Raw genomic sequence first — 27,422 nt, forward strand, 5'->3', positions numbered from 1 at the left:
ATCTATGACCTCTTGTTCTTGAAGTGCCAGGTCTCAGGAAATCTTCCCTATCGATTTTATCAATTCCTGTTACTATTTTGTATGTAGTGATCATATCACCTCTTTTTCTTCTGTCTTCTAGTTTTGGCATGTTTAATGCTTCTAACCTCTCCTCGTAGCTCTTACCCTTCAGTTCTGGGATCCACTTAGTAGCATGTCTTTGCACCTTTTCCAGTTTGTTGATGTGCTTCTTAAGATATGGGCACCACACAACAGCTGCATATTCTAGCTTTGACCTAACAAAAGTCATGAACAATTTCTTTAGTATATCGCCATCCATGTATTTAAATGCAATTCTGAAGTTAGAAAGCATAGCATAGGCTCCTTGCACAATATTCTTTATGTGGTCCTCAGGTGATAGTTTTCTATCTAGAACCACCCCTAGATCTCTTTCTTTATCAGAATTCTTTAAAGATTTCTCACATAATATATAGGTTGTGTGGGGTCTATGTTCTCCTATTCCACATTCCATAACATGACAATCATCTAAATTTCTTATCCTTCCTATTATCTTAGCATCATCAGCAAACATGTTCATATAATTCTGTATACCAACTGGTAGATCATTTATGTACACAATAAACATCACTGGTGCAAGAACTGAACCCTGTGGTACTCCACTTGTGACATTTCTCCATTCCGATACATTGCCTCTGATTACTGCCCTCATTTTTCTATCGGTCAGAAAATTTTTCATCCATGATAGAAGCTTACCTGTCACCCCTCCAATATTTTCCAGTTTCCAGAACAACCTCTTATGTGTAACTCTGTCAAAAGCCTTTTTTAGGTCCAGATAGATGCAGTCAACCCAACCATCTCTTTCCTGTAATATCTCTGTGGCTCGATCATAGAAACTGAGTAAATTCGATACACAGGATTTTCCAGATCGAAAACCATACTGTCTGTCTGATATATCATTTCTCTCTAGGTGTTCTACCCATTTATTTTTTATTAGTTTTTCCAATACTTTCACTATTACACTTGTCAATGATACAGGTCTATAATTGAGGGGGGTCTTCCCTGCTGCCACTTTTGTAGATTGGAACTATGTTAGCCTGTTTCCACATGTCTGCTACGATTCCTGTACACAGGGATGCCTGAAAGATCAGGTGAAGTGGAATGCTGAGCTCAGATGCACATTCTCTTAGAACCCATGGTAAAACGCCATCTGGGCCAGCTGCTTTGTTCTTACCGAGCTCCTTGAGCATTTTTTCCACTTCGTCTCTAGACACCTCTATGTTGTTCTCTGGAATTCTTATTGTATCTGGTTCCCTAAAGATTTCATTTTGTACAAACACACTTTGGAACTTTTCGTTTAGTGTTTCACACATTTCCTTTTCATCTTCCGTGAATCTATTTCCCATTTTCAACCTCTGAATATTATCCTTTACCTGCAATTTGTTGTTTATGAATTTATAGAATAGACCTGGTTCTGTTTTACATTTTCTGCAATCCCTTTTTCAAAATTTCTTTCTGCCTCTCTCCTCACTGACGTGTAGTTGTTTCTCGCATCTTTGTATCACTGGTATGTTTGGGGGTTCGGCCTCTTCCTGTATTGATTCCATTTTTGTGTCTTTTGGTCTCTAGCCCTCTCGCAATTTCTATTGAACCAATCCTGTTTCCTAGTTCTGCATCTCTGTTTTGGTATAATTTTTTTTGTGCCTTTTATCATATATTTCACAAAACTTGACATACATCTCATTCACTTCCTTGCCTAGCATCAAGTCTGTCCAATTATACTCACTAAAAAATTTTCTAAGGTTACCATAATGTCCTCTCCTGAAGTCTGGTTTTTCAACTGCTTCAACCTCCTTATTTTCTTCCAGCTTATATGTGATTTGCTGTGATTCATATGACAGGTTGCAAGCAGCTGCATCCAACAGCCTGGTTGACAATGCCAATAACTAGGATGCTTGGTCAGAGAACAGATTGCGGGAATGTTGATTCCCTGATAATAGGTACGCAACATAGGTTGCCTCTTTCTTGGCACTGGTGCCAAGCCATTGTTAATTTTATTTTTCTCTACAAAGTCAAACGAATGCACATCATGTCTAGTCCTGTGTGGGAGAAAACTGCTGACTTAGGCAGTGAGGATCTCTTGGATACAAGTCATATTGTACACAATTTGCTAACATTTTAAAACCTACCTAACCATGCACAACCAAACCAAACCTAAGTTAACCCAAACATTGCTAATCTAACCCAACTGTGAGCTTAACACAGCCTAATCTAAGCTTATAGATCCTAATATTGTGAAATATATAGTTTGATAAACAGAAAATGAGCTGTTGAACCTTCTTGCGTATGATTTGACCATACCCTATAACCACTAGTGGGCCGTCAGGACACTTTTGTAGTATCCTACACCACCTTGTGACCTCCTGGCCTTCCGTAGCACTGCTTGTAATGCAGTACTGGGAATAGCAGAGTGAGTTTGAATAATGAATTGATAATGAAACACGTCCAACAGCCTGGTTGACCAGTCCAGCAACAAGGAGGCCTGTTTGAAGACCGGGCCGTGGGGACGTTAAGCCACGGAATCATTGCAAGAAGGCATGAAAAGGGACCTGAGAGGCTGTTCGGATGGACGAGTGTTCATATAATGGATGAAAATATTAAAAGTGCACATGATCATATTTGCAGTTGACAAAAATTTATGGTAAAATGGGAAGCAAAAATGATGTTGAGGCCTTGCAAAGTGATTTACAGTACAGTACTGTACATTGACTTGTTAAATGGTCAGGAGACTGGTAATTGCTTTTCAGTATTAAAAAAATGCAATAGCATGCAAGTAGGCATACCAGGGCACATCATAAGTTTTACCTTGTCAACAACTTGACCCTGCAGCAGATTGATGATGAAAAGATCCAAGACGTTATGATCCACCAGTCATTGAAAGCTGCTCAAGAAACTCGAGCTGCATTATAAATACTGTACAGTAATTTTACCTGTTGCAGAACCTTTGCTGTTCCGCTGCATTTTCTCTGTTGTCATTAGTGTTTGGATTTTTTCCTCTTCTTGGATACAGTACAAGGTTTTGGCTTCATCTTGGCGAGTGGACAACCCTTTGTTTTCCTTAGGCCAGTGGCAGCTCTTCTGTGATGCGCAGACACTTCAATAGAAGGAGGTAGCCTAGTTTTCAGGACATTCTGTGGGGCTCTTCCTTTACAGAGGTCAATAATGCTCTGTTTACTCCTGCCTTTTATAAAGATGTGGGAGCATGGCAACTCCATGTTCAGGTGCCCATTACCAGTGGCATGGGTGGTGGCAGACCACAATGCTCACCCACCGTTCTTTTGTGCTACAGTACTAGTGGCTCTGTCAGGGCTGTTCCGGGAGAATTTTGCTCCCATTATAAATCCCTTTAGCCTGTTGTTTGCCATCCTCTGTCTCTGCCCTGTTGTCTGCCACCGAGACTGTCGATGACAGTCTCAAGTTTTTGCATCATTCCAGTGAGATGCCGATGCAGGTTTTCTCATGTTCTTCGCATTATTGACTTGCCGAGTTAAGTTTCTCCAGGAGTTCTCCTGAAGAATTTCCTTCTTTGCTAAACTGTTTTCTTTTTTTCCTGAGGTGGTTTAATGGGGTTTTATTTTTTATTTTTTTTTGTGTCGCTGGCAGGTTTTCGGCAATATTTCAGAGTCTATCTTTATTGTGGTCCAATATCTGCTCTTCTCTGGCTTCTTTACTTGTGGTCAATCCAGTGTGGTGGCTCTGCCATTGTGCCTAGCAGTGTCGTCATGGGGGTTGGTTTTAATTTGGAGAGGCTTGCCAGTTATCACAAGTTGGGGCTTGCCAGTTATCACAAGTCGGGGCTTGCCAGTTATGACAAAGACCAGGTTATCACAAGTGGAGCCTGGCCTCAGGCTGGGCTTAGGGAGTAGGAGAACTCTCGGAACTCCCTCCAGGTATGCTCCAGGTTTACCAGGTGGGCTTGAGTGGCTCTTGGTGCATTGCCGTGGATCTCCAGGATGCTTATAAGGGTCATGTATGGTTCTGTAATTTATTGAGAATTTTTTTTATGTCTGTAAATAATACTGTAATAAACAAATATAAAAACCCATGTGCTGTCAATACATATTAAAGGGCCTGGATATGCTTAGTTGTGACTCAATGTATTAAGGATTTGAAAAGAGACAGACAGACAGACAGACAGACAGACAGACAGACAAGGGGAGGCGAGAGAGAGGTAGAGGGGGGGAGAGAGAGAGAGAGCACGCGAGAGAGAGAGAGCGCGAGAGAGAGAGAGAGAGCGCGCGAGAGAGAGAGAGCGCGAGAGAGAGAGAGAGCGCGAGAGAGAGAGAGAGAGAGAGAGAGAGAGAGAGAGAGAGAGCGCGAGAGAGAGAGAGAGAGAGAGAGCGCGAGAGAAAGAGAGAGAGCGCGAGAGAGAGAGAGAGCGCGAGAGAGAGAGAGAGAGCGCGAGAGAGAGAGAGAGAGAGAGCGCGAGAGAGAGAGAGAGAGAGAGAGCGCGAGAGAGAGAGAGAGAGAGAGCGCGAGAGAGAGAGAGAGAGCGCGAGAGAGAGAGAGAGAGCGCGAGAGAGAGCGCGAGAGAGAGCGCGAGAGAGAGAGAGCGCGAGAGAGAGAGAGAGCGCGAGAGAGAGAGAGCGCGAGAGAGAGAGAGCGCGAGAGAGAGAGCGACAGAGAGAGAGAGCGCGCGAGAGAGAGAGAGCGACAGAGAGAGAGAGAGAGCGCGAGAGAGAGAGAGCGACAGAGAGAGAGAGAGCGCGAGACAGAGAGAGCGACAGAGACAGAGAGAGCGACAGAGACAGAGAGAGAGAGAGCGCGACAGAGCGACAGAGAGAGCGACAGAGAGAGAGCGACAGACAGAGAGAGCGACAGAGAGAGAGGAGAAAGGGTTGCCCTACTGATATAACAACTTTGACACGTTAAGGATATAGAGATTGTTAAGATAACCAATCAGCAGGACTCCATACTACATGTACTAGGTATGATAACACTGGTGACTATGTAGATAGTGATAGGTGTTATTTATATCCCTCCTTTAACTGCAGGAAAGTCAAGGGAGGAATAGTGTAGATGCATCGAAGCACTCCTGAAGATAATAGAGCCAGAGCAAAAATCTTAGTACTGAACTTGGGGATTTTAATCACAGGAAAATAGATTGGTCAACATAGGATCCTCTGTGTGGAAATGAAACAAGATAGCAAGATTAGTGGACGCAACAAACACTTCCTGTGACATCACGTCAAGGAACCAACGAGAGAAAGTGGCGGCGATCCACCATCTACCAAAGACGTGATGTTTACCAAGAATGAAGGTGATGTAGAGAGGCACTAGATTGGTGTCTGAGGAGAGGTAGCAACAGATGACCAGAAGCAATACTTGGCAGAATTAAAATTAGTGTAGAGGAGCAGAAAAGAAAGACACCTGGAGGAACTGGATGCAGCAATAGCAGGAGGACCAGACCAGACATCCCCATGGTTATCTTCTTGAAGTTATCTTGAGATGATTTTGGGGCTTTTAGTGTCCCCGCTGCCCGGTCCTCGACCAGGCCTCCACCCCCAGAAAGCAGCCCGTGACAGCTGACTAACACCCAGGTACCTAATTTACTGCTAGGTAACAGGGGCATAGGGTGAAAGAAACTTTGCCCATTGTTTCTCGCCGGCGCCCGGGATTGAACCCGGGACCACAGGATCACAAGTCCAGTGTGCTGTCCGCTCGGCCGACCTGCGACTGGTTACTGAAGGATGCTGCAGGGAACTTATTACCCATGAACCTGTTACATTTTCTAATGTTGAACCCGTTCAACATTGAGATGGGAGAGTTTCTGGTAATCTGGAAAAAGATAAGTGTACCTGTATGTCCATTATTTAACCCTTAGACCGCGCATATTACCACACATATTGGGGGCCTGGTAGGGAAAAATTCAAATTATGTAAAAATAACTTAAAAATGTTAAACAAATCTGCAACTTTTTGGCTTCAGTGTCGTGAAACTTTCATAATGTTTTCAGAAATTGATTTTAGACAAATTTTTGAAAAGTAAGAATGTTTTGTTGATAAGGTGATAAGGAGAACAGCTCCTAATAACTGGAACTGAAGGATTATGCAGTAATAAAGAGATACAAGCACCTGTCCGACGCTCAAAGAAGAACAATAGTAGTAACAAGTGTCCACAAAGTGGATATGCAGTTGGTGCCTTTATGTCATTGCTGAGTAATAATTCATAAATAATAATGAATAACTATGTTAATATGATATATTTTGGTATGTATCATATAAATACATTGTCCAATGTTAAAATGTTACTTTCATCAATGTCCCCAATTTTTTTCTTGAGGTTATCTTGAGATGATTTCGGGGCTTTAGTGTCCCCGCGGCCCGGTCCTCGACCAGGCCTCCACCCCCAGGAAGCAGCCCGTGACAGCTGACTAACTCCCAGGTACCTATTTACTGCTAGGTAACAGGGGCATTCAGGTGAAAGAAACTTTGCCCATTTGTTTCTGCCTCGTGCGGGAATCGAACCCGCGCCACAGAATTACGAATCCTGCGCGCTATCCACCAGGCTACGAGGCCTCCCATGGGAGGCCTCGTTTATTTTATGGGATTTTTTTTTTTTTTTTTTTTTTAAGATTTTAGTTTTTTCTCCTTTATTTATTATCTGATTTTGTTATAACCTTTACATTCTGGAGAATGCATATGTTTTTATAACTATGTGCAGATAGAATGAAATTGGTCAACAAATAAATCGGTCACAACTTGCAAAACTTGGGACTTTTAATTTTTTTTTGGCTGTTTTTTTTCTGATTTCAAAGTCTATTTTCTTTGACTCTTTAGGTTGTTTTGATGATTAGGGACCATATTAGGGCTTTTTCACTTATATAAAGTATACCCTCAATATATGGCCTAAATCATTATATTTATTATAATTATCCCTATATTTTGTGTTTTTTTGGATTATTTTTTCTTGACTTCATTTCAACACACATTGACCTACAACTTTCACATATTCAAGTACGAATGCCAAACAATGTTTATTGAAACATACAATTAAATTAGCGAATTAAAACTTTTATTCATTGTTTGTAACTTCAACTATCTCTGAAACTAGAGTTTCAACTGAGTGGCTTCTAAAATTCCAGGTTTTAACCGATTCTCACTATTTTGACATATTGTGTGCTCGGCTGTCTGTTCTACAATCCCTTCTGAATGGATTTTTCATAACTTCTTCATAAACATTTGGAGTTATGTTTTGTTTTGGTCTAAATTTGCCGCATATTTCGAATGCCCTATTGACGATTTTTTTTACAGTAAACTATACTGAAAACCTATATTCTAATTTGATGAAAATGAAGATCATATACTATTCTGAGAAAATAATAACATTAAATGAACAATTGGTGATAGTTCATATTTTTTATTCTGAATTAATAATCTGAAGTTTTCAATATTGAATTTTAAAATTAATTTTGATTCTCTTGTTTCTCAAGTTACGCTGTGATCATTTAGACAAAGTTGGAGCATTTGCCTAGTTGATTATGCAAGAAAAATTGGAAAGTGTTTATGCAAGTTTTAAAAACTTATGTTAAAATTTTTTTTGTCAAATCATATATGTATTGCGTGGTCTAAGGGAAGACAATTGAAGCACCACGCAAGAGACCCTTACCACTAAAATGCATGCCTTGCAAAATATTGGAAAAAACACCAAAAACTAAATTGTAGGACATTTAGAGAGTAAGTTTTGTAAGAGGCTCAACATGGCTTCAGAAAACAGGTTCCCAGTTAGAGAAAATCTGTCAGGCTGGAGAAGAGTAGAAAGTGGTGTTACCTTGAGGTTACCTTGCGTTGATTTCAGGGCTGAACGTCCCCGTGGCTTGGTCCCCGACCAGGCCTCCTCTTTGCTTGCTTCCACAAAGCTCTGGCCTGGGACCATTGTTCTTCCTGATTTTTGTAAATGAACAATTCCTGAATACCTTACTACTTCAATGGTTTAGTTTAAAATGTAAATGTAGTAGTGTATAAATAACTGAGTCAGCAGCTACACATTCAGCCCTCTCAAGATTCACAGTTCCGCTGGCATTTAAATCTATGGCAATGAGGTATGTCTAGCTTTACTGTTGTTGTCAAATTTACACTAATGGCCAGTGTGAATAAATCATTCCTTAAATGTAACCATTGACTTCATTGAGTGACAATCATATACAACTCTTAGAAATATTACACACACCTTGCATGTAATACTGGAAGACTAACTGAAACAAAGTTTACAAATCTCTCTGTTTAAAATTGAAGCTGAAGATGTGGTAGTGCCGTGCCATAAACTGGTCTATAACTGTGTCTGCTGGCTGTACCTCAACAATGGTTAGATGAAGGCTGAATAATGACATAGTCACTCACACACAATCAGTTCTTATGCTTGCAAGAGGGCTGCAGCAACAGCAGTCAAATTCAAGGACATTCAGTTCTTATGCTTGCAAGAGGGCTGCAGCAACAGCAGTCAAATTCAAGGACATTCAGTTCTTATGCTTGCAAGAGGGCTGCAGCAACAGCAGCCAAATTCAAGGACATTCAGTTCTTATGCTTGCAAGAGGGCTGCAGCAACAGCAGCCAAATTCAAGGACATTCAGTTCTTATGCTTGCAAGAGGGCTGCAGCAACAGCAGCCAAATTCAAGGACATTCAGTTCTTATGCTTGCAAGAGGGCTGCAGCAACAGCAGTCAAATTCAAGGACATTCAGTTCTTATGCTTGCAAGAGGGCTGCAGCAACAGCAGCCAAATTCAAGGACATTCAGTTCTTATGCTTGCAAGAGGGCTGCAGCAACAGCAGCCAAATTCAAGGACATTCAGTTCTTATGCTTGCAAGAGGGCTGCAGCAACAGCAGTCAAATTCAAGGACATTCAGTTCTTATGCTTGCAAGAGGGCTGCAGCAACAGCAGCCAAATTCAAGGACATTCAGTTCTTATGCTTGCAAGAGGGCTGCAGCAACAGCAGCCAAATTCAAGGACATTCAAATTCTGGAACATTTTATTAACCTGTAAGAAGGCAACATTGTTCAAATACATTAGAATTCTCTAGAGATTGTGTTTATACATATAGTCAAAAGTTTTTAAATTAATGAGAGAAATAGAAGAACATTTGTGTTACTACTGTAGCTCAAATGGCTCCAGAGTTATGGCTCACCAAAGTTTGGATGTACAGTGCTTGTCAAGTATGTGTTGCCCCTCCCACACACCCAACCCAGTATTGAAAGGTAATACATTATCTAAATAAAAATGGAAATCTTCGTTTGTTCAAAATCGCTAATCTCCGAAAGTTCTTCACCGATTGCTTTGAAATTTTCACACAATGTTCCATTCGCATCCGAGCAGATTTTTATATACATACTACATAGATGTCATGTCTATGACGGTAAAAAAAAAATGCTTTTACTGAAAAACTGTGTTTTTCATGTGTTTTTCATGCGAGAGAAATCTTAGAAACCTCTTTACCGATTGGTTTGGAATTTTGACACAACGTTGCATTTGAATAGGCGCGCGTTTTTATATATATATCTATACACATGCCTCACCTGTGACAGGAATAAACATGCATTTTTGAAAAACAGCGCCATCTGTTGGACGTAAGAGCAACACATGCTGTAATTTCCGAAAGTTCTTCACCAATTGATTTGAAATTTTGATACAACGTTGCATTCGAATAGGCGCATCTTATTATATACCTACTATATAGATGCCACCCCTGTGACGGGTAAAAACATGCATTCTTGAAAAACAGCGCCATCTGTTGCACATAAAGGCAACATGCATGCTATACCAAATATGTCGTGAATTCCATTTCAATGTTTCCGATTGCATTGATAAATTTTTTATAGATTTCAATTTATTGGATTTTTTACTGAATTATTTTGTGTGATATTGTGTTGGAATTGAGCCGTGTTGTTTACCATAACGTTCATTTCGTAAGTATAAGTATAGATGCCACACCTGTGACAGGTAAAACTATGCTTTTCTTGAAAAACAGCGCCATCTGTTGCATGTAAGAGCAACACACATGTTGTACTAGATATGTTACAATTCTATTTCAATGTTTTTGATTGCATTGATAAATTGAATTTTCATAGATTTTGATTTATTTTCATTTTGATTTAATTATTTTGTGTAAATTGTGTTGGAATTGAGCTGTGTTGTTTACCAGACCGTTCATTTCGTGAGTATAGTTTATTTTTATACAGTATTTTTTCATATTTTCATTTCATTTTTAACTTTTTCTTATATTTCAGTGATGGGAATATCAGATCACTTGATGTTCCCAATTTTCTGATGGGAACGTCAGATTATTTGGGAAGGCATCGGACGAGGGTGTGGGGAATGGTGGGGATGACGAGGGGACGGAAGTGAGAGATGGTGGAGAGGACGAGGGGACAAGTGAGTGGGTAACGGTGGGGAAGGACGAGAGGACGGGGGAGTTTGGGATGGTGGGGACAAGGGGATGGGGGAATGGAGAATGGTGGGGAGAACAAAGGGACAGGGGAGTGGGGCATGGTGGGAAGGAAGAGATGATGGTGGAGTGGGGAGGACGAGGGGACGGTGGAGTGGGGAATGGTCGGGAGGCCGAGGAGACGGGTGAGGGGGAGAAATGGTGGGGAGGACTGGGGGACAGGGAAGGTGGCTGTGACCTAGTTTACTATAAATTTCCTTATGTATTTGTTGTGTGGGAGGGATGAGAGTAAAGCGGCGCATACTTTTGGCGAGTACTGTACTGTATACTCAAAGTCAAGATTTTTAACTAAGGTCCATTAGAGTGAATGTAGATCTAAGGAAATGACTAACACAAATAAAAATAATATACATAACAATTATTGGTTTGAGCTTTAAAATATTCTGGGTGTACGTCAATGACCTTTCCAAGGTCAAAGGTTAAATTAAAAGCCAACTATTTTAACCATGATCTAAACTATGCATAGAATGAAAGTTAGTGAACAAATAAACCAAGACCTCACAGAGATAAGCTGGGAAGAACAACTAGAAAATGCAAACCTGAATCAATGCCTGGAAAAAATAAACTCGGTAGCACTAGAATTATGCTCAAACAGCATACCCCTAAGAAAAGAGAGGAAGAGATGCAGATTGGAATGGGAACGGCATTCCCTCTATTGGCGACGAAAACGAATCACGGATTCTTCTTCATCATTCTTGAGATAGGGTGAGAGACTATCTCAAGAATTACGAAGAAGGTTAGGTAGAGAAATAGAAGCAAATGAATTAAAGCTACAAGAATCATACAAAACCCAGGAGAGGCAAAGAGAACAAAAGGCCACTAGCAAAATAGAGAGAAATCCAAAATATTTTTCTCCTTTGCAAAAATAAAAATTCACATCAAGTATTGGGCCCCTGCGAAAGAAAGGTGGAACGTTCACTGATGACAACAAAGAAATAGCGAAATACTGAGGAATCAATATGACTGTTTTCAGTGAGCTACTAGACACACTGAAGATTGATAATCCAAATGAATTCTTCATGGATGTGAAACCAACATTAAATCATACAGTATATCAGATGTCACCCTATCCCCACTGGATTTTGAAGACGCCATAGACAGTATGCCCATGCACTCTGCACCAGGTCCAGATTTTTGGAACTACTGTATATTCATCAAGAACTGTAAAAATCCACTATTGCAGGCCCTTCACATTCTTTGGAGACAAGGCCTAGATACTGGCATTATCCTTGACATTCTAAAAATAAGGAAATAAGGCAGAGGCAAAAATATTAGACTTATAGTACTAACCTCACACATCATAAAAATCTTTGAAAGTATGTCTTTTTGTTTCAAAGCTCTCCAAATGTACTCACTAGAAAGGAGAAGAGAGAGAGAGATCAAATAATATACACGTGGAAAATACTGGAGGGTCAGGTCCCAAATCTACACCGTAAAATAACGTACTGAAGTGAATGATATGGAAGAAAATGCAGATTAGATCCAGTGAAGAACATGGAAGGGGGGGGGGGCATAGGCACAATCAGAGAACACTGTATAAACATCAGAGGTCCGCGGTTATTCATCGTCCTCCCAGCGAGTATAAGAAATATTGCTGGAACAACCGTGGACATTTTCAAGAGCAAACTAGTTAATTTTCTTCAAGAAGTGCCGGACCAACGAGGTTGTGGTGGATATGTGGGCCTGCGGGCCACTCCAAGCAACAGCCTGTTGGATGAAGTTCTCAGAAGTTGAGCCTGGCCTTGGGCTGGGCTTGGGGAATAAAAGAACTCCCAGAACCCCATCGAGTAGGTATCGAGCAGATGCTAGGAAGTAAGATCACAAAATACATGGAATGACAGCATCTCTATAACCCTAGAGAACATGGTTTCAGAACAGGGTGCTCTTGCCTGTCACAGTTGCCGGACCACCATGACATGGCATTAGATGCCATAGAAGACAAACAAAACGCTGATGTAATTTACACAGGTTTTGTAAAAGCCTTTGACAGATGTGACCATGGTCCAATCACATCATCTCAAGATGGTGGTGTTGCACACACAGTGCATTCACAATGAATTACGAAAAAAATAGGCAGTTGGATCTACAATTTCATGGAGAAATTGCTGACCTGGAGTGTGTGCAGAGATCCTTTACCGCTAGAATCCACTCGGTAAAACATCTAAACTATTGGGACTGACTAAAATGCCTAAATCTGTATGCTCTTGAGCACAGACGGGAGAGAGAAATAATAATTTACACATGGAAAGTATTGGGGGGGGGGGGCTGGTCGCAAACCTGCTCACAGAAATACCACCACATGAGGCCAGAAGGCATGGCAGGATGTGCAAAATTCCCCCGTTGAAGAGCAGAGATGCAACAGGTACTCTGAGAGAGAACTCTTATCAACATCAGAGGCCCGAGACTGTTCAACACGCGTCCAGTACACATAAGGGACATAATCGGCCGTCCCCTCACAGTGTTCAAGATAGAATTTGATAAGCACCTCCAAAGGATACCTCATCAACCAGGCTGTGACTCATATGTCAGGCTGCGAGCAGCTGCGTCCAACAGCCTGGTTGACGAGTCGAGCAACGAGGAGGCCTGGTTGAAGACAGGGCTGCGGGGACGCTAAGCCCCGAAATCATCTGAAGGTAACCTCAAGGTAGTGAGCCATGCAAAAGTTTAAAATGGTATGTGAAGGAATCTATGTGCCATGGGAGCTGGCATATAGATTATTTCCATGCTCCTTAAGGTGAGGCATGACCTTAGAAAATTTACCTTTTTAATTAATTAAAAAAATTCAAGGTTGTATATCTCCAAACAAAACTTTTAGCTACAAATGTGAGACAAAAGTCAATAAATTTCTCAGAGATCTATAACTATATGAACTTGCACAAAAATCAAAGAGGGTGCTGGAAAATTTGCACAAAATTTGGGTGAAATGGCATGTAATGTCTCTATATATGTATGAATAATAGGAATAAGGGAATAGAATGTAGAGTAAAGTGGAATACACTGAAGTTTGGTTCCCCCTTTGTTGAAGATAGAAAGCCTGTTAGGATTATCAGTGTGTCACCTTAAGCCAAGGGCTGGTCTTGCCCAGGATACAACCCATAACAGCTGCTAACTCCCAGGATACAACCCATAACAGCTGCTAACTCCCAGGATACAACCCATAACAGCTGTTAACTCCCAGGTACCTGTATGGGGTGTCATCTTAAGCCAAGAGCTGGTCTTGCCCAGGATACAACCCATAACAGCTGTTAACTCCCAGGATACAACCCATAACAGCTGCAAACTCCCAGGATACAACCCATAACAGCTGCAAACTCCCAGGATACAACCCATAACAGCTGCTAACTCCCAGGTACCTGTATGGGGTGTCACCTTAAGCCAAGAGTTGGTCTTGCCCAGGATACAACCCATAACAGCTGCTAACTCCCAGGTACCTGTATGGGGTGTCACCTTAAGCCAAGAGTTGGTCTTGCCCAGGATACAACCCATAACAGCTGCTAACTCCCAGGATACAACCCATAACAGCTGCTAACTCCCAGGTACCTGTATGGGGTGTCACCTTAAGCCAAGAGTTGGTCTTGCCCAGGATACAACCCATAACAGCTGCTAACTCCCGGGTACCTGTATGGGGTGTCACCTTAAGCCAAGGGCTGGTCTTGCCCAGGATACAACCCATAACAGCTGTTAACTCCCGGGTACCTGTATGGGGTGTCACCTTAAGCCAAGGGCTGGTCTTGCCCAGGATACAACCCATAACAGCTGTTAACTCCCAGGTACCTGTATGGGGTGTCACCTTAAGCCAAGGGCTGGTCTTGCCCAGGATACAACCCATAACAGCTGTTAACTCCCAGGTACCTGTAGGGGATTGACCCTGGGAAAATTTTGCTATTGTTGCTAAAATATCGGAATCCTGATACTTGGAGATAGTTTTGGGAGTTCATCTACTCCTAGGCCAGGCTCGATAATATTTTGGATTCTGATTTTTTTCTGATTTGACCTGGATTCTCATATCATCAGAATTCTGGTCACTAAATTCTGAATATGAATAATTTTCTACAAGTTTATTTTCTCAAGAAACATGAGGTCCCATTTTATGATGAGTGTAGATGCTTGAAATGACAGGTGTGTGCTGTAGATGTCTACATCGTGCTGTGAACATCGTAGTCAGCATCAGGTTGACTGATACCTGATCCTAATACATAGTTTTGATCACAGTGAGGATCTTCTATGACACTATGATCATTAAGTGATGCTGTAGCACACGCTATATGACAGTGCTGTGAACCGCTGGTGCGTTTGCTGCTCGGGTTTATCCTTTCAGCACCGAGGCTCTCATGCCCAGGTGAGGGTGGCCATGTCCTTCCTAAAGGGCATCTGTTTACTGGAGGCTGGAGGAAGCAGATGTGAGTCCCTCATACTCGAGAGACTTCCATATTATTTGAAAACTTCCCCAGCCGTGTTGTGGGGTGGAAGAGCCCAAAACTTTTCATAACTTTCTCTAAATATAAGATACATAACAAGCTGACCTCTCACGATGTTCAAATGAGGACTGGATAAACACCTCCAAGCATTACCCGATATCAAGGTATACGAGATTACCAGATCCGAGATCACCCACAAGAACCAAGCAGTTCTTGTGGGTGTGATAATCTCGTAACCCCCCCAAACTGTGGCTTTGTGCTGTGGTTGTTTGCCTCATGCTCTGAACGTCGTCACCAATATCAGGTTCACTGATACCTAAATCTTGTACAGTTTATCTTGAGGTTATCTTGAGATGATTTCGGGGCTTTTTTTAGTGTCCCCGCGGCCCGGTCCTCGACCAGGCCTCCACCCCCAGGAAGCAGCCCGTGACAGCTGACTAACACCCAGGTACCTATTTACTGCTAGGTAACAGGGGCATTCAGGGTGAAAGAAACTTTGCCCATTTGTTTTTGCCTCGTGCGGGAATCGAACCCGCGCCACAGAATCACGAGTCCTGCGCGCTATCCACCAGGCTACGAGGCACCTAGAGTTGTACATAGTTGCATAGTTGTACACAGTACATAGTTGTTATTATTGTTAGGGTCTTCTATATCACTATCATCAATAAATAATTGGTTACTTATTTATTTCATCATCACTGATACTATGAGCATGTGCTGCATCATGAAGCTTTCTCTCAGTACTGAGGCCATTACACCCAGGAGGGGTGCCTACAATTTTTTTCAAAATGACATGTGTTTACTGGAGGCCTGAGGAAGCTCCACGTACTGTACCCGCAGGAGTTTTAAAACTTGCTCGGTACTGTACTTTAATACAACCCTGATTGTGACGTACACTTTAACCCTTAAGCTGCTGAAGGTTCCTTAGGAGTTTTACACCCCTATGCGCAAGAAAAAAAATCTAAATTTATTTTCGTCTTCTAAAAATGTTCATTTGTGTTCCCTGAACACAGGAAAAAAACAAATACAAAAATCTACTATACCTGTACTTACCTATGATGTAAATGAGCCGACAAGTTTGCTAATGACGTCACTGAGCAAGCTCGCTCAAGTGTGCTGTGTCAGGGAGCCGTCGCACGCGGCATTCAAGAGGCCTGAGTTGCCGCAAATTTATTTCCGCTGTATTATTTACAGTGTCTATGGCACATTTTATACAAAAAAAAATCGCTAGTATTGTTCCAATTATTGTCACGATGTTATAATATAAGTGGAATAAATTCACTACGCACTCACATTGTCACAGGTATCCAAAATAGTTTTATTTTACAGGAAATGTACAATGTATTTTTTTTTCAATATATACTCGCACTCGATATGTAAATGTTTTTACATAAGTATTAGACATTTAGTAGTCCTGGAGACTGATACTGTGCAAAACAGTAGACATGGCATGGAGGGACTGCACACTCTTTGCACCATGTTAATACCAATTTACATTTCTGTGGCCTCATTTGTGTGGTGTTACACATGACAACGACGCTGGCCTACTGCACACAATCCACTTGGTGGAAATTTCTTGATTTGATGTACCAGAAAGGCCTCCCTGTAAGGGAGCCTGCGTGCAGGAGCATGGTCCAATATTGGGTCCCGAATGGGTCTTTGTATGCCAGGGGTGTCTTTGCTAAACTTACTTAGTAATTGTTTCACAACTAGAAACTAAATGAATGAAAATATGGGTTTTCTACCTGTTTTCACAAGATACACGTAACTGTTCAGCATTGTTACATGAAGAAGGTAGAAAATCATCATCTTGGTCCACTTCACTGTTTTCCGTACACTACAGCACCCACCATCATGTCATACTTATCTACTAAAGGCATGTTGATGTTATAGTCCATCACAATCTGGCTTATAGATTATTTGTTGTTATTCTGTTTACCTTGCCACTGTCCATCATTGTACCAGGGCGAATGGTGGTCAGTATGTTCACCTCACGTCTGTCTTTCCACTGGACTGAAATAATTCCACCACTTTTTCTTACCTCGCACTTACCTACTTGCATAGCAGTGTTAAACACAGGCATTTCCCTTCGTTTTGTCATTACTGTGCCCCACACACTCCAGTTCTATTATCAAGCTATCAAGCAAGAACCTGGTTAGTAAGGGACTGGTATAATAGTTATGTGTACAATATGTAGCCCTTGTTCAGATATAGTGCAAGCAGTGCCTTCACCATACTACCTGAGAAGCCATGTTGATCATTAGCAGGAATGTCTACATTTATAGCCTAATACAGTATCATGTGTAACACCATTCCCGATTCACAGTCACGGAGCACAAAGAATTTCAGTCCAAATCGTTGGTGTTTTGAGGGAATATACTGCTTGTAAGCAGCACGTTCTTTGAAAAGCTCAAGGGATTCATCAATACCAGCTTCTGAGCTGGTACGTAGAAATCTCTGAACTTTCCAAAAAAGGTCATTTGGCATGTGCCTCACCCTCCAAAGCCTATCATATTGTCTGTCATTTGCATTACTGGTATTTGCAAAATGAAGACACTGTAGGAGTACTGTATCAGAAATCGGTCTCGATACATATATTTCGTGAACAATAGTTTTGGAACAGTGTTGTCTTTGCTCCAATAATGAAATATTATGTGTTTCACACAATGTTTCATCAACATACTTGGTTGATACCTGGTTGATGGGGTTCTGGGAGGTCTTCTACTCCCCAAGCCCGGCCCAAGGTCAGGCTTGTGGCAAAAAACACATACAGTTCACCCAGTCATCTCTTTCCAATGCTGTAATCGTGAAAATTCCGATACAGTACATCCTCACCTTCAATGAGATAAGCCTGTTTGTTTCGTGAACAATGTTTCATGAGCGGCTCATGAAAATATGCAGTGAAAAAGTCCATTTTACTCATTTCGTCACCTGTACAGTATCAGGGAAAAGATCTGTTATCCCCCACATCTTTCTTGACAAAGGTGGGAGTTTCTGGAACAAAATCTTCCCCATCACTACACACAAATAAATCTGCTGTCTTCTGAGAGGCAACAGCTACACCATGGCGAGGAATCTGTGGAAAAATAAAAAGGGAACTTACAAACATTCCATGGGAAACTGTTCTAAGTGATACAAGTCCTACAGAAGGAATAGGAAACTGACTTCGGAAGCGTATTAAGTCTGTCTGAAACATGTTCCTTTGAGGAAAGCCAGAAAGAGATCCAACGTAGAAAGAGAACGCAGACGACACTATAAAAGAAGGAAAAAAATAGCGGAAATGCTTATGCAGACACAAATTTCCCGTCAAAGAAGGAATAATTTAAATAGGGAGATTGAAGAAATCGAGTGGAAATTGAAACACTCATATCAAACTGAAGAAAGGCAGTTAGAACAGAAAGCAATTCAGGAAATAAAGAAAAATCCCAAATACTTCTTCACATATGCGAAATCAAAACCAAAAACCACTGCCAGTATTGGACTTATTCGTACAAGTGAAGGTTCATACACAGAGGATGACAAAGAAATTAGAGAAGTCCTAAAAAAACAGTATGAGGACATGTTTAGTACTCCAATAAACAATATGAAAGTGAAGATCCAGACAATTTCTTTATGCGGGATATCCAAACCCCTGTAAATATAACTGATATCAACACGAGCGTACTAGATTTTGAAAGAGAAATTGAAAACATGCCCATGCACTCGGCCCTGGATCCAGATTCATGGAATTCAATATTTATAAAGAAATGCAAAGTGCCAGTAGCACAGGCACTCGGTATAGTGTGGAGGAAGAGCTTGGACACGGGGGGAGATACCAGATGCACTTAAAGTAGCAGACATAGCCCCTCTACACCAATGAGGGAGCAAAGCATTGGCAAAGAATTATAGACCAGTTGCACTACCATCGCACATCATAAAAGTATTTGAGAGAGTGGTTAGGAGTCAGGTCACCAATTTCATGGAGACCAATGACCTTTAGAACCCAGGCCAACATGGATTTCGAGCGGGAAGATCGTGCCTCTCACAGCTACTTGATCACTACAACAGTCACTGAGGCATTAGAAGAAAAACAGACTGCTGATGTGATATACACGGACTTCGCAAAGGCTTTTGATAAAGGTGACCATGGTGTGATAGCACACAAAATGAAGTCAGTGGGAATAACCGGTAAAGTAGGACGCTGGATACTCAGTTTTCTGTCAAACAGGACTCGGCAAATAACAGTCAACCATATAAAATTGAGTCCAAGCACAGTTAAAAGCTCGGTACCTCAGGGTACAGTCCTTGCACCACTGCTTTTCCTTATTCTCATATCAGATATAGACAAAAATACAAGTTACAGTTTCGTATCATCCTTTGCAGATGACACAAAAATCAGTATGAAAATTACCTCAGCTGAGGACATTGAAAAACTTCAAGCTAATATTAATAAATTTTTTGACTGGGCATCAGAAAATAACATGATGTTTAACAGTGATAAATTCCAGGTACTGTACTCAGGTACGGTAAAAATGAGGACCTTAAACATAATACAGGGTACAAAACACAATCAAATATGCCCATAGCAGGAAAACAGCATGTAAAGGATTTGGGAATAATGATGTCTGACGCCCTAACGTTTAGGGAGCATAACCAAGCAAATATTGCGTCAGCCAGAAAAATGATCGGATGGATTACGAGAACTTTCAAATCCAGGGATCCCATCACAATGGTTGTACTCTTCAAGTCACTTGTGTTGTCCCATCTTGAGTACTGCTCAGTACTCACTCCCCCCAGGAGAGATTGCTGAAATAGAGGGAACACAAAGAACATATACGGCACGCATAGACGGGATAAAGCACCTTAATTATTGGGATCGTCTCAAAGCCCACCAAATGTACTCGCTAGAAAGAAGACGTGAGAGAGATAAAATAATATACACGTGGAAAATATTGGAGGGCCAAGTACCAAGTCTACACAGTAAAATAACAATGTACTGGAGTGAACGATATGGAAAGAAATGCAGAATAGAACCAGTGAAGAAAAGGAGTGCCATAGGCACCATCAGAGAACACTATAAACATCAGAGGTCCACGGTTGTTCAACGTCCTCCCAGCGAGCATAAGAAATATTGCCGGAACAATTGTGGACATTTTCAAGAGGAAACTAGGTTGTTTCCTCCAAGGAGTGCCGGACCAACTGGGCTGTGGTGGGTATGTGGGCCTGCGGGCCACTCCAAGCAACAGCCTTGTGGACCAAACTTTCACAAGTCAAGCCTGGCCTCGGGCCAGGCTTGGGGAGTAGAACAACTCCCAGAACCTCATGAACCAGGTATCAAGAAAATAAATACTTTATAATATTTAATGATAAAATTCAATTACAATTTACTCCTACAAATAAAAATTAATAGTGAATAATTAAAGACAAAAAAAAATCCCTTGATCACTTGGCTAAAACAGTCAAAAGAAAAATGTATACAAGTGAAGTTACGTTACTGACAAAAGGTGAAATATGACTTATACAATGTGCTCTGAATGCCAACCGTCACCAGTTCGTTGGAACGTCAATGTAAGGGCAGATACAGGCGAGGTTGGAGCACCAGATGGTTTCTGCCTGACTGAGCTGCTGGCCTGGATATACAGTATATACAGGTGGTGATGTCACACTGGCGCGAATCGGAGTCTTGACGAGGAACCAGTAGTATAACGACAGTCATGATAATTTGTTTGGGGAGCTACGAGACGGCAGGTGTGCGGCTCGTGGAAGATTGGGCGGGGGGGGGGGGGAGAGACTGGACAATACGTTTTGGCACATTGTTGGTGTCTCTTGATTTTGAACCTTGATTTTGGAGCATGCAGATATTAAAGTTGTAAGGAACAGGCAGAATCTACTGCTATGCAGGAGATAACCGTAACACTTGCAGTGTAACACATGAACTATGTGCTTGGGTGCAAAGTGGTGTTGAGTGGTGATGAGTAGTAACTGGTGACACTCTTGGCATTCTCACCCTCGTGGCACCAACTTGTTCACTCTCACTATCCGTTGTTTCAATATCCTCAGGCTGTGTATAGTCCTCATCTACATCTGAGTCATCAATATCAGGTTCATCAAGGTCGTTGAACAATTCACTAGTAATTTTGTCTTTGGTAAATGATGCGCGGTGCGCTGAGTGAAGCATCGCACATCACAACCCCACGCTGGGTCGTGATGCGCTCGCCATTATGTGTGGTTGGTAACTAAGGCCTGTGAGACAAGGAGGCCTGCACTAGATTTTTTTTCAAGATGGCATCTGTTTACAATCGCCCCCTGGCTACGTTATGGGTGATCCCTTTACACAGTGGGCCATTTGAATCGTGCCCAGCACCCTATGTCGTATATGTATGCCATGTGCATGGTGGGACATGTTACTCCGATTGTATATGTATATGCCATGCGCAGTTTAAGGGTTAAGGAATAATGGTGATCACATCCCTGATTGTGACACTCGGTTGAAGGGTTAAACTAACCATGTTTATCTTTCAATGTTAGGTCAATTGTGCTCTGGGGTTTAGGGGTATATGACCAATGATGAAAAAGCTTGAATGAAATAACAGAAAAGAAGGATTGATCTGTATCAGCCATATTATGGCTGATATAGTTAATGTTCGTATAACTTTCAATTGAGAGGAATTACGAATGGTTCAGAGGCACAGTTAAACTCCAGTTCATAATGCATGTAAAGAGTGTCTTAGTAGAATTTTTATATGATTTCCTTATGTATTTTGTGGTCATAATAAAATGACATTTGTATTCCCTTAACATTTTACTTTGAAATAGTTTTTTAAATATTATTTATATTTGTTTTTCAGATAGTTGAAGATAGAGATGCAGGTGTAAGGTTGTGGTGGTGGTGCTGGAGGTGGGTTGTGGTGAAGTCATGGGCTTGTGCTTGTGTGGCGCTTGGTGCCGTTGACCAGGGACATGCCGAGCATCCATGAGACTATAGAGTCTGATGAGAGCTTCTCTTCTCTCGATGACGCCAACCAGGAAGAAGACCAAAACCATGACCAACAGCCGAGCCACAGCACTGCCACACAGTCTCCAGCAGTGAAGAGGTCTAAGAGCCAAAACCCGCCAGAACAAGACAAGGCGGGACACCGCAAGGGAGCGCCTCGGGGCTCCCCAGCAGACCCTCAGCAGGTCAGGGAGCCTCGAGCACTGGTCGAGTATTCCGACGTCAGTTCGGAAGCGTTCTCGGAGCCGGAGGCGGGCGAGATTACGGATAGTCCCAGCCACAGCCCCGTCATAAGCCCTTGTGTAAATCGACAGCGGCCTCGTTCTCCAGCTCGTGCACCTAGACTCAGCCCTCGTCCTAGTCCAGCATCATATAGTGCAAATCTTAGTAGGAGTCCTTCTTACGTCCCACGCACACCCCCTAGGCCTCCTCGCGAGCCTCTTCACAGTGACGGAGAAGTTGAAGCGTCTCCTGCAGCTTCACACCACACTCCACACATTTCCCGCCCACTTGTACCTTATCCAGTGGTCATGTCCCCAGATCGCCGTTCTTTAGAAACGCGAGGAGAATACTATCGCTCTAGAGAACCATACCACCATTCACGCACTCCATCTGAATCGGAGAGAGACCATTCTCGATCCAGAAAAAAGGAGCACAAAAAAGACAAGAAAAGAAAAGAAAAGAAACGGAAAAGATCTGAGAGGTCACACAGCCCAGTACTGCATAAGAAAAAGAAAAAGAAAAGTAAGCACAAATCTAGAAGTGGTAGTCCAGAATTTGATGGAGCGGTTGTGGATGGCAGTGTAGTTAGTTCCGATGATGACATTTCTGAAGCCATCATTATTAAAAGTGTTCCAAGAATTATCCCTAGTCATGATTCAAGAGCACCTGTTGCACCAACTAGGGTAAGAAATCGTGGTGAAGAGCCCAGTCCTCTTAGTTCCAATGAAGAAATTATAGTTAGTCCTCAACCCCCTCCTGAAGCAAATCACACCCGTGGTAATGAGCTGCGGAGAAGCACGCCACCTCACTCATCACACAGATCCCGTGAGCGAACTCCCACACACAGATCACCACCACCCAGATCGCCTCACACACCTAGCCCAACCCGCCATCGTGTTGCTCGACACATGACCCCGCCGCCGCCTCAGCCATCAACAACTAGTAAGAACTATGAACGTTCTACCCGGGCACACCACATAAGCCCACGCAGGCCATCTACGCCTCCTCTTCCAAGTCAGAGACGTGGAAACATGACTCCACCATCCAGAAACTCTCCTAGACGGGCAGTTTCTCATCGTGCGCATACCCCTCCCCCATTGTATGCTAGAAAGAGGTCTCGCTCTCGAAGCCCAATTCAGTACATTGAGATACGGGGTAGCCCAGAAACTCCACCTCATACCAGTAGTAGATATTATGCAGCAGCATCAACCTCACGTAAAGAAGAAAAAAAGAAAAAGAAGAAAGAGAGAGAAAGAGAATATCATTCACATGGTCGAAGAAGCAGAAGTAGAAGCCGGAGTGTCAGTAGGAGTCGCAGTAGGAGCAGGGGACAGTCGCCAAGGTCAGTAATTGTTTTATTCCGTATGTTTTATGTACGTGGAATCTTCTCTTAGACTGACTTTCAATCGGACTTTTCAGTATTTTCTGCATTTCATTATTGTGCAGGAAACTTCAAGATTAGGCCCATAGCAATAACTGATGAATGGTCCATTGTCAATTAACTGTGGGATATCTCTGATGGACCATTCTTTCCATCGTCTGGCATAAGCAAGGTTTTTGATGTGTATGGATTCATCTGTTTTATGTGGTTTTGAAATGGGAATGATAGGGGCTTTCTTAGATTAACCTAACAGTCTGCTTTACTTGAAAGATAGATAAATATTATCTATCACTGGGGGGACGTTGTACCTCTGAATCGTCGACAAGTATAGGTATAGGCGTTTTATTGCCGTTAAGACATTTAGTGTCATGTGACTGTTACTTGCTGGTACTGTTGATTTATTTTTCTGGATAGTTGTAATAATTTCAAGGATGTAGTCAGTGACTCTAAGAAGACTTAAGTGTGTCCATTTGATGTTTAAGTCTCATTTCACAATGATATTTAGATTAAAACTTATGTTTAATATTACTGTACATTGTAAATTGTTATATGTAGGCACATTCTACCAATTTCAGAATAAATGTTCAAATTGTTTTTTAGAATTGTGAAGAGCTACTTTACTTTTTCCTCCTGGTGATCTAATCATTTTCTGCCAAAGATGTTAGACTGGTAGACTGTTAACAGTTGGTAGATGTTACTGTGGTTGTGGCAAATTAAACTCAAATGCCATCTCGGGTCAGTTCGACGGTTCTTTTAAATCTCAATATTGTACATTGTCTTCATTGAATGGAGCCTCAGGAAAATGTACTATTGCTTCTGTTTATATATACTGTATACAGTACAGCTATAGTATACCACTTCCTGTCTTCATGTACAAAGTAGTCATTAATAACATTATAACCATCTGGAATTTTTTTCTGTGGTTTGTGGTGCTTTGGTAATGTGAGAGGTGGACGTAAAATGTTTTCCATTTCACGACATAGGTTATAGTGTTGAACACTGTCGTATTTGGTGGTGGGTAAGTCGACGTGCTGACTGGTGATGGCATTTTTGACGAATCACTGAGACTGGACGGTAGAATGAGTTTTGCTTCTTGCAGGCCAGCGTTCAAATCCCAACTGTTCGTGTGATTGGGCACCATTTTTTTTTCCTATGTCCTATCCCCAAATCGTTATATAGTCGTAACAGCTTGGTGCTTTATCCTTACATACCTTACCTGGTAATTGCATTTAACATTCCATTGTGTTTGTATTTTGATTGTAGCACCAATATTCTTGGCATACTTCATTTACTATTTACAATGTTCTCTGTAAGGTGACTGTCACTGGGAATACTGAAGTATTGTGGTACTGGTAGGGGGGTTCCCACTTGTCACTGTCAATACTCTTAATAACTTGTGTTGAGCATCAATGGATGTTGATTGTATTATGGTAGTCAGTTGTTTTGTTGCCCAGTACTGTATTTTCAGTCACACCTAACTGTCTTGTGGAGTTAGCAGGTACAGTATTTCATGGCAAGACCTGTTAGTGTATTTACCTAGTTGTGCTTGCCGGGGGTTGAGCTCTGCTCGTTCGGCCCACCTCTCAACTAGTGTGCTCCTGTCACTGTGACTATCACTGCTGCTTTCATTATCACCGATTTGAAAGTCGGTTACATATTCTTGTGTTTTCTTTTTGGTCTTAATTTGTTACCAGATTGGTGCATATATTTTCTCCTTAACATCAGGAAGGTTTCTGAATACAGCCAGAGCAGTGGTGTATGTGTGACCTGAACCGGGGCTGGTGGGCGAGGCGTTACGTTTATACACAGCTGACCTCACTTGACAGACATTGAATGTTTTTGTAATGTTTGATGATAGGTTTTAAACGCTGTCTTTTTTAACCCTTAGCCAGTGGCTATGGAGAAATGGTCATACCCGCTTATGCACAAAAAATTAAACAAATTCCACCAAATAATTTTTCATTACAGAATTATTAATTTGTATGCAAAATGAAAGAACACACAAAATAAGTGAATATTTATTGCTTCACTGGGAGGAGGCGCTCTGCAAGGCTGCGTCTGGTACTTGTCAACACCTGGTGCTGGACCTTACTGACACTTCCTGTTTTATCCTCCGTTGTTTCACTGGTGGTTTTATCACTGGTTTTTCTATATTTACATCCACAGAGAGCTTTCATATCCATATTTGCATCATACATGTAAAACACAGACAATAATTGTTTAAGCTGTCATATAACAAGGACTGCGTTCATAACTGCATTTGTACCATAAAATGGTAGCAGAATTTATTTCAAGGATCAATTCAAACTCCATTGCATCCACATAGATCCATTATATCCATATTTGCATCATACGTGCAAAACCCAGGCAATAATTGTTTAAATCTTCATTTGATGATAACTGCATTACCCTGTGAATCAATTATTGACAATATCTGCAGCCTGTAGGTTAATGTCTTACTTTTTTTAAATTGAGAAATGTTCATTGAGTGCTGCTCCAGTTTCCTGCGTATAGTGCAAGCATTGTTGGTGTTAACATGTACTGTACACAACCCGTCCTCTTAGAAATAACGTTGCTTTTGGCTCGTATGCGCGCTATGGCCGAAAGTGGACGAATTTGAAATTAAATCGGCTCACGAAAGTGACATACTGTCCAGTTTTCTGTTTGAGTCGTCCAGCGTACTCTGAAAGGTTAGGAGTGGAAACTTGACTAACGTTTTTCATAATGTCTTGAAACTTTATGAGAATTTCCTGCCCACCTAACCGATCAGAGGACCTTTAACTAACTGTTGAAAAAAATCCCAAATTTATTTTCATTTTTTTTTTTCATTTTCAAATTACGTCCACTTTCGGCCATATGGACCAACGGCCAAAAGCGACGTTGTTTTTAATTAAGAGGACAGGTTGCTGTACAGTATATTCTAATGTTCGTAACATCGTTCACCTTTAAGATTGGGGATGTTTCCGTTCATCTTTAAGATTGGGGATGTTTCCGTTCATCTTTAAGATTGGGGATGTTTCCGTTCATCTTTAAGATTGGGGATGTTTCACTTGCATAAACTTTGTCACAGTTACTGCTGGCTATAGTGTAAACCCCTGTCATAGTGACCTTATTAGTTTTGACATGCTGGACAATTTGTTCACAAATCCTAAATTGGCTTTTGCAAGTGTTGGTGATTTTTGCTATCTAAACTGTTGGAGGAATATGCTGACCTTTTGCCTCTGCTTTGTTTTACTCTTAATGATCTTTCCTAACCTTCTTAACTAACCTTTCTGCATTCTTTCTTGAAATACATGTGGTATAATTTAACTCATTTTAATGATTTTAATTTTAACTCGTTTAATGAGTTTAACTTTAACTTTTAATTTAATTTTAACTCATTATTTAACTCAAGGAGACTTTAAAGAACTTCAGAAGTGGGTAGATAAATGGCTGCTGGAATTCAATCCAAAGAAGTACAAAGTATGAAAATGGGTAAGGGGGGATAGGAGACCTGTATTTGACTATTCCATAAGGGGGGAAGGCAATTTCAAGAAACAGTAAGAAAAAATACATGGGAGTAGACATAATCCCATCACTAGCACCAGAAGCTTATGCAAGCAGGATAACATCAGCAGCATTTGGCAAGTTAGCAAACATGCAGGCGATGAGTCACAATAACGTGGCTGAAGTATGTTGACCAGACCACACACTAGAAATTGAAGGGAAATCGATTTGAGAATGGTCCAGGACAGACCGAAACGTCGTCGTCCCTTCAATTTCTAGTGTGTGGTCTGGTCAACATACTTTAGCAAACATAAGATTGTCTTTTAAGAATCTGAACAAGGAGCCTTTCAAGTTCATCATAATGCCTGTGTGAGACCATTACTTGAGTATGCAGCTCCAGCATGGAACTCATACCTTGTGAAGCATAAACAGAAACTTAAGAAAG

General features: G+C 41.5%; 1 protein-coding gene across 2 annotated transcripts in view; it reads left to right on the forward strand.

The window, feature by feature from the left end:
• Positions 1 to 27,422, forward strand: part of LOC123767964 (Cyclin-dependent kinase 12) — a 140,344-nt gene that overhangs the window by 18,552 nt on the left and 94,370 nt on the right. For both annotated transcript variants that reach the window (XM_069306520.1, XM_069306522.1), the window contains exon 2: positions 21,743 to 23,452. In XM_069306520.1, coding sequence (XP_069162621.1) covers positions 21,855 to 23,452 — 1,598 coding nt within the window. In that variant the 5' untranslated portion in view covers positions 21,743 to 21,854. The remainder of the gene's footprint in view (positions 1 to 21,742; positions 23,453 to 27,422) is intronic.

This window comes from Procambarus clarkii, chromosome 58 (assembly GCF_040958095.1).
Source record: "Procambarus clarkii isolate CNS0578487 chromosome 58, FALCON_Pclarkii_2.0, whole genome shotgun sequence".
Lineage (NCBI taxonomy): Eukaryota > Metazoa > Arthropoda > Malacostraca > Decapoda > Cambaridae > Procambarus > Procambarus clarkii.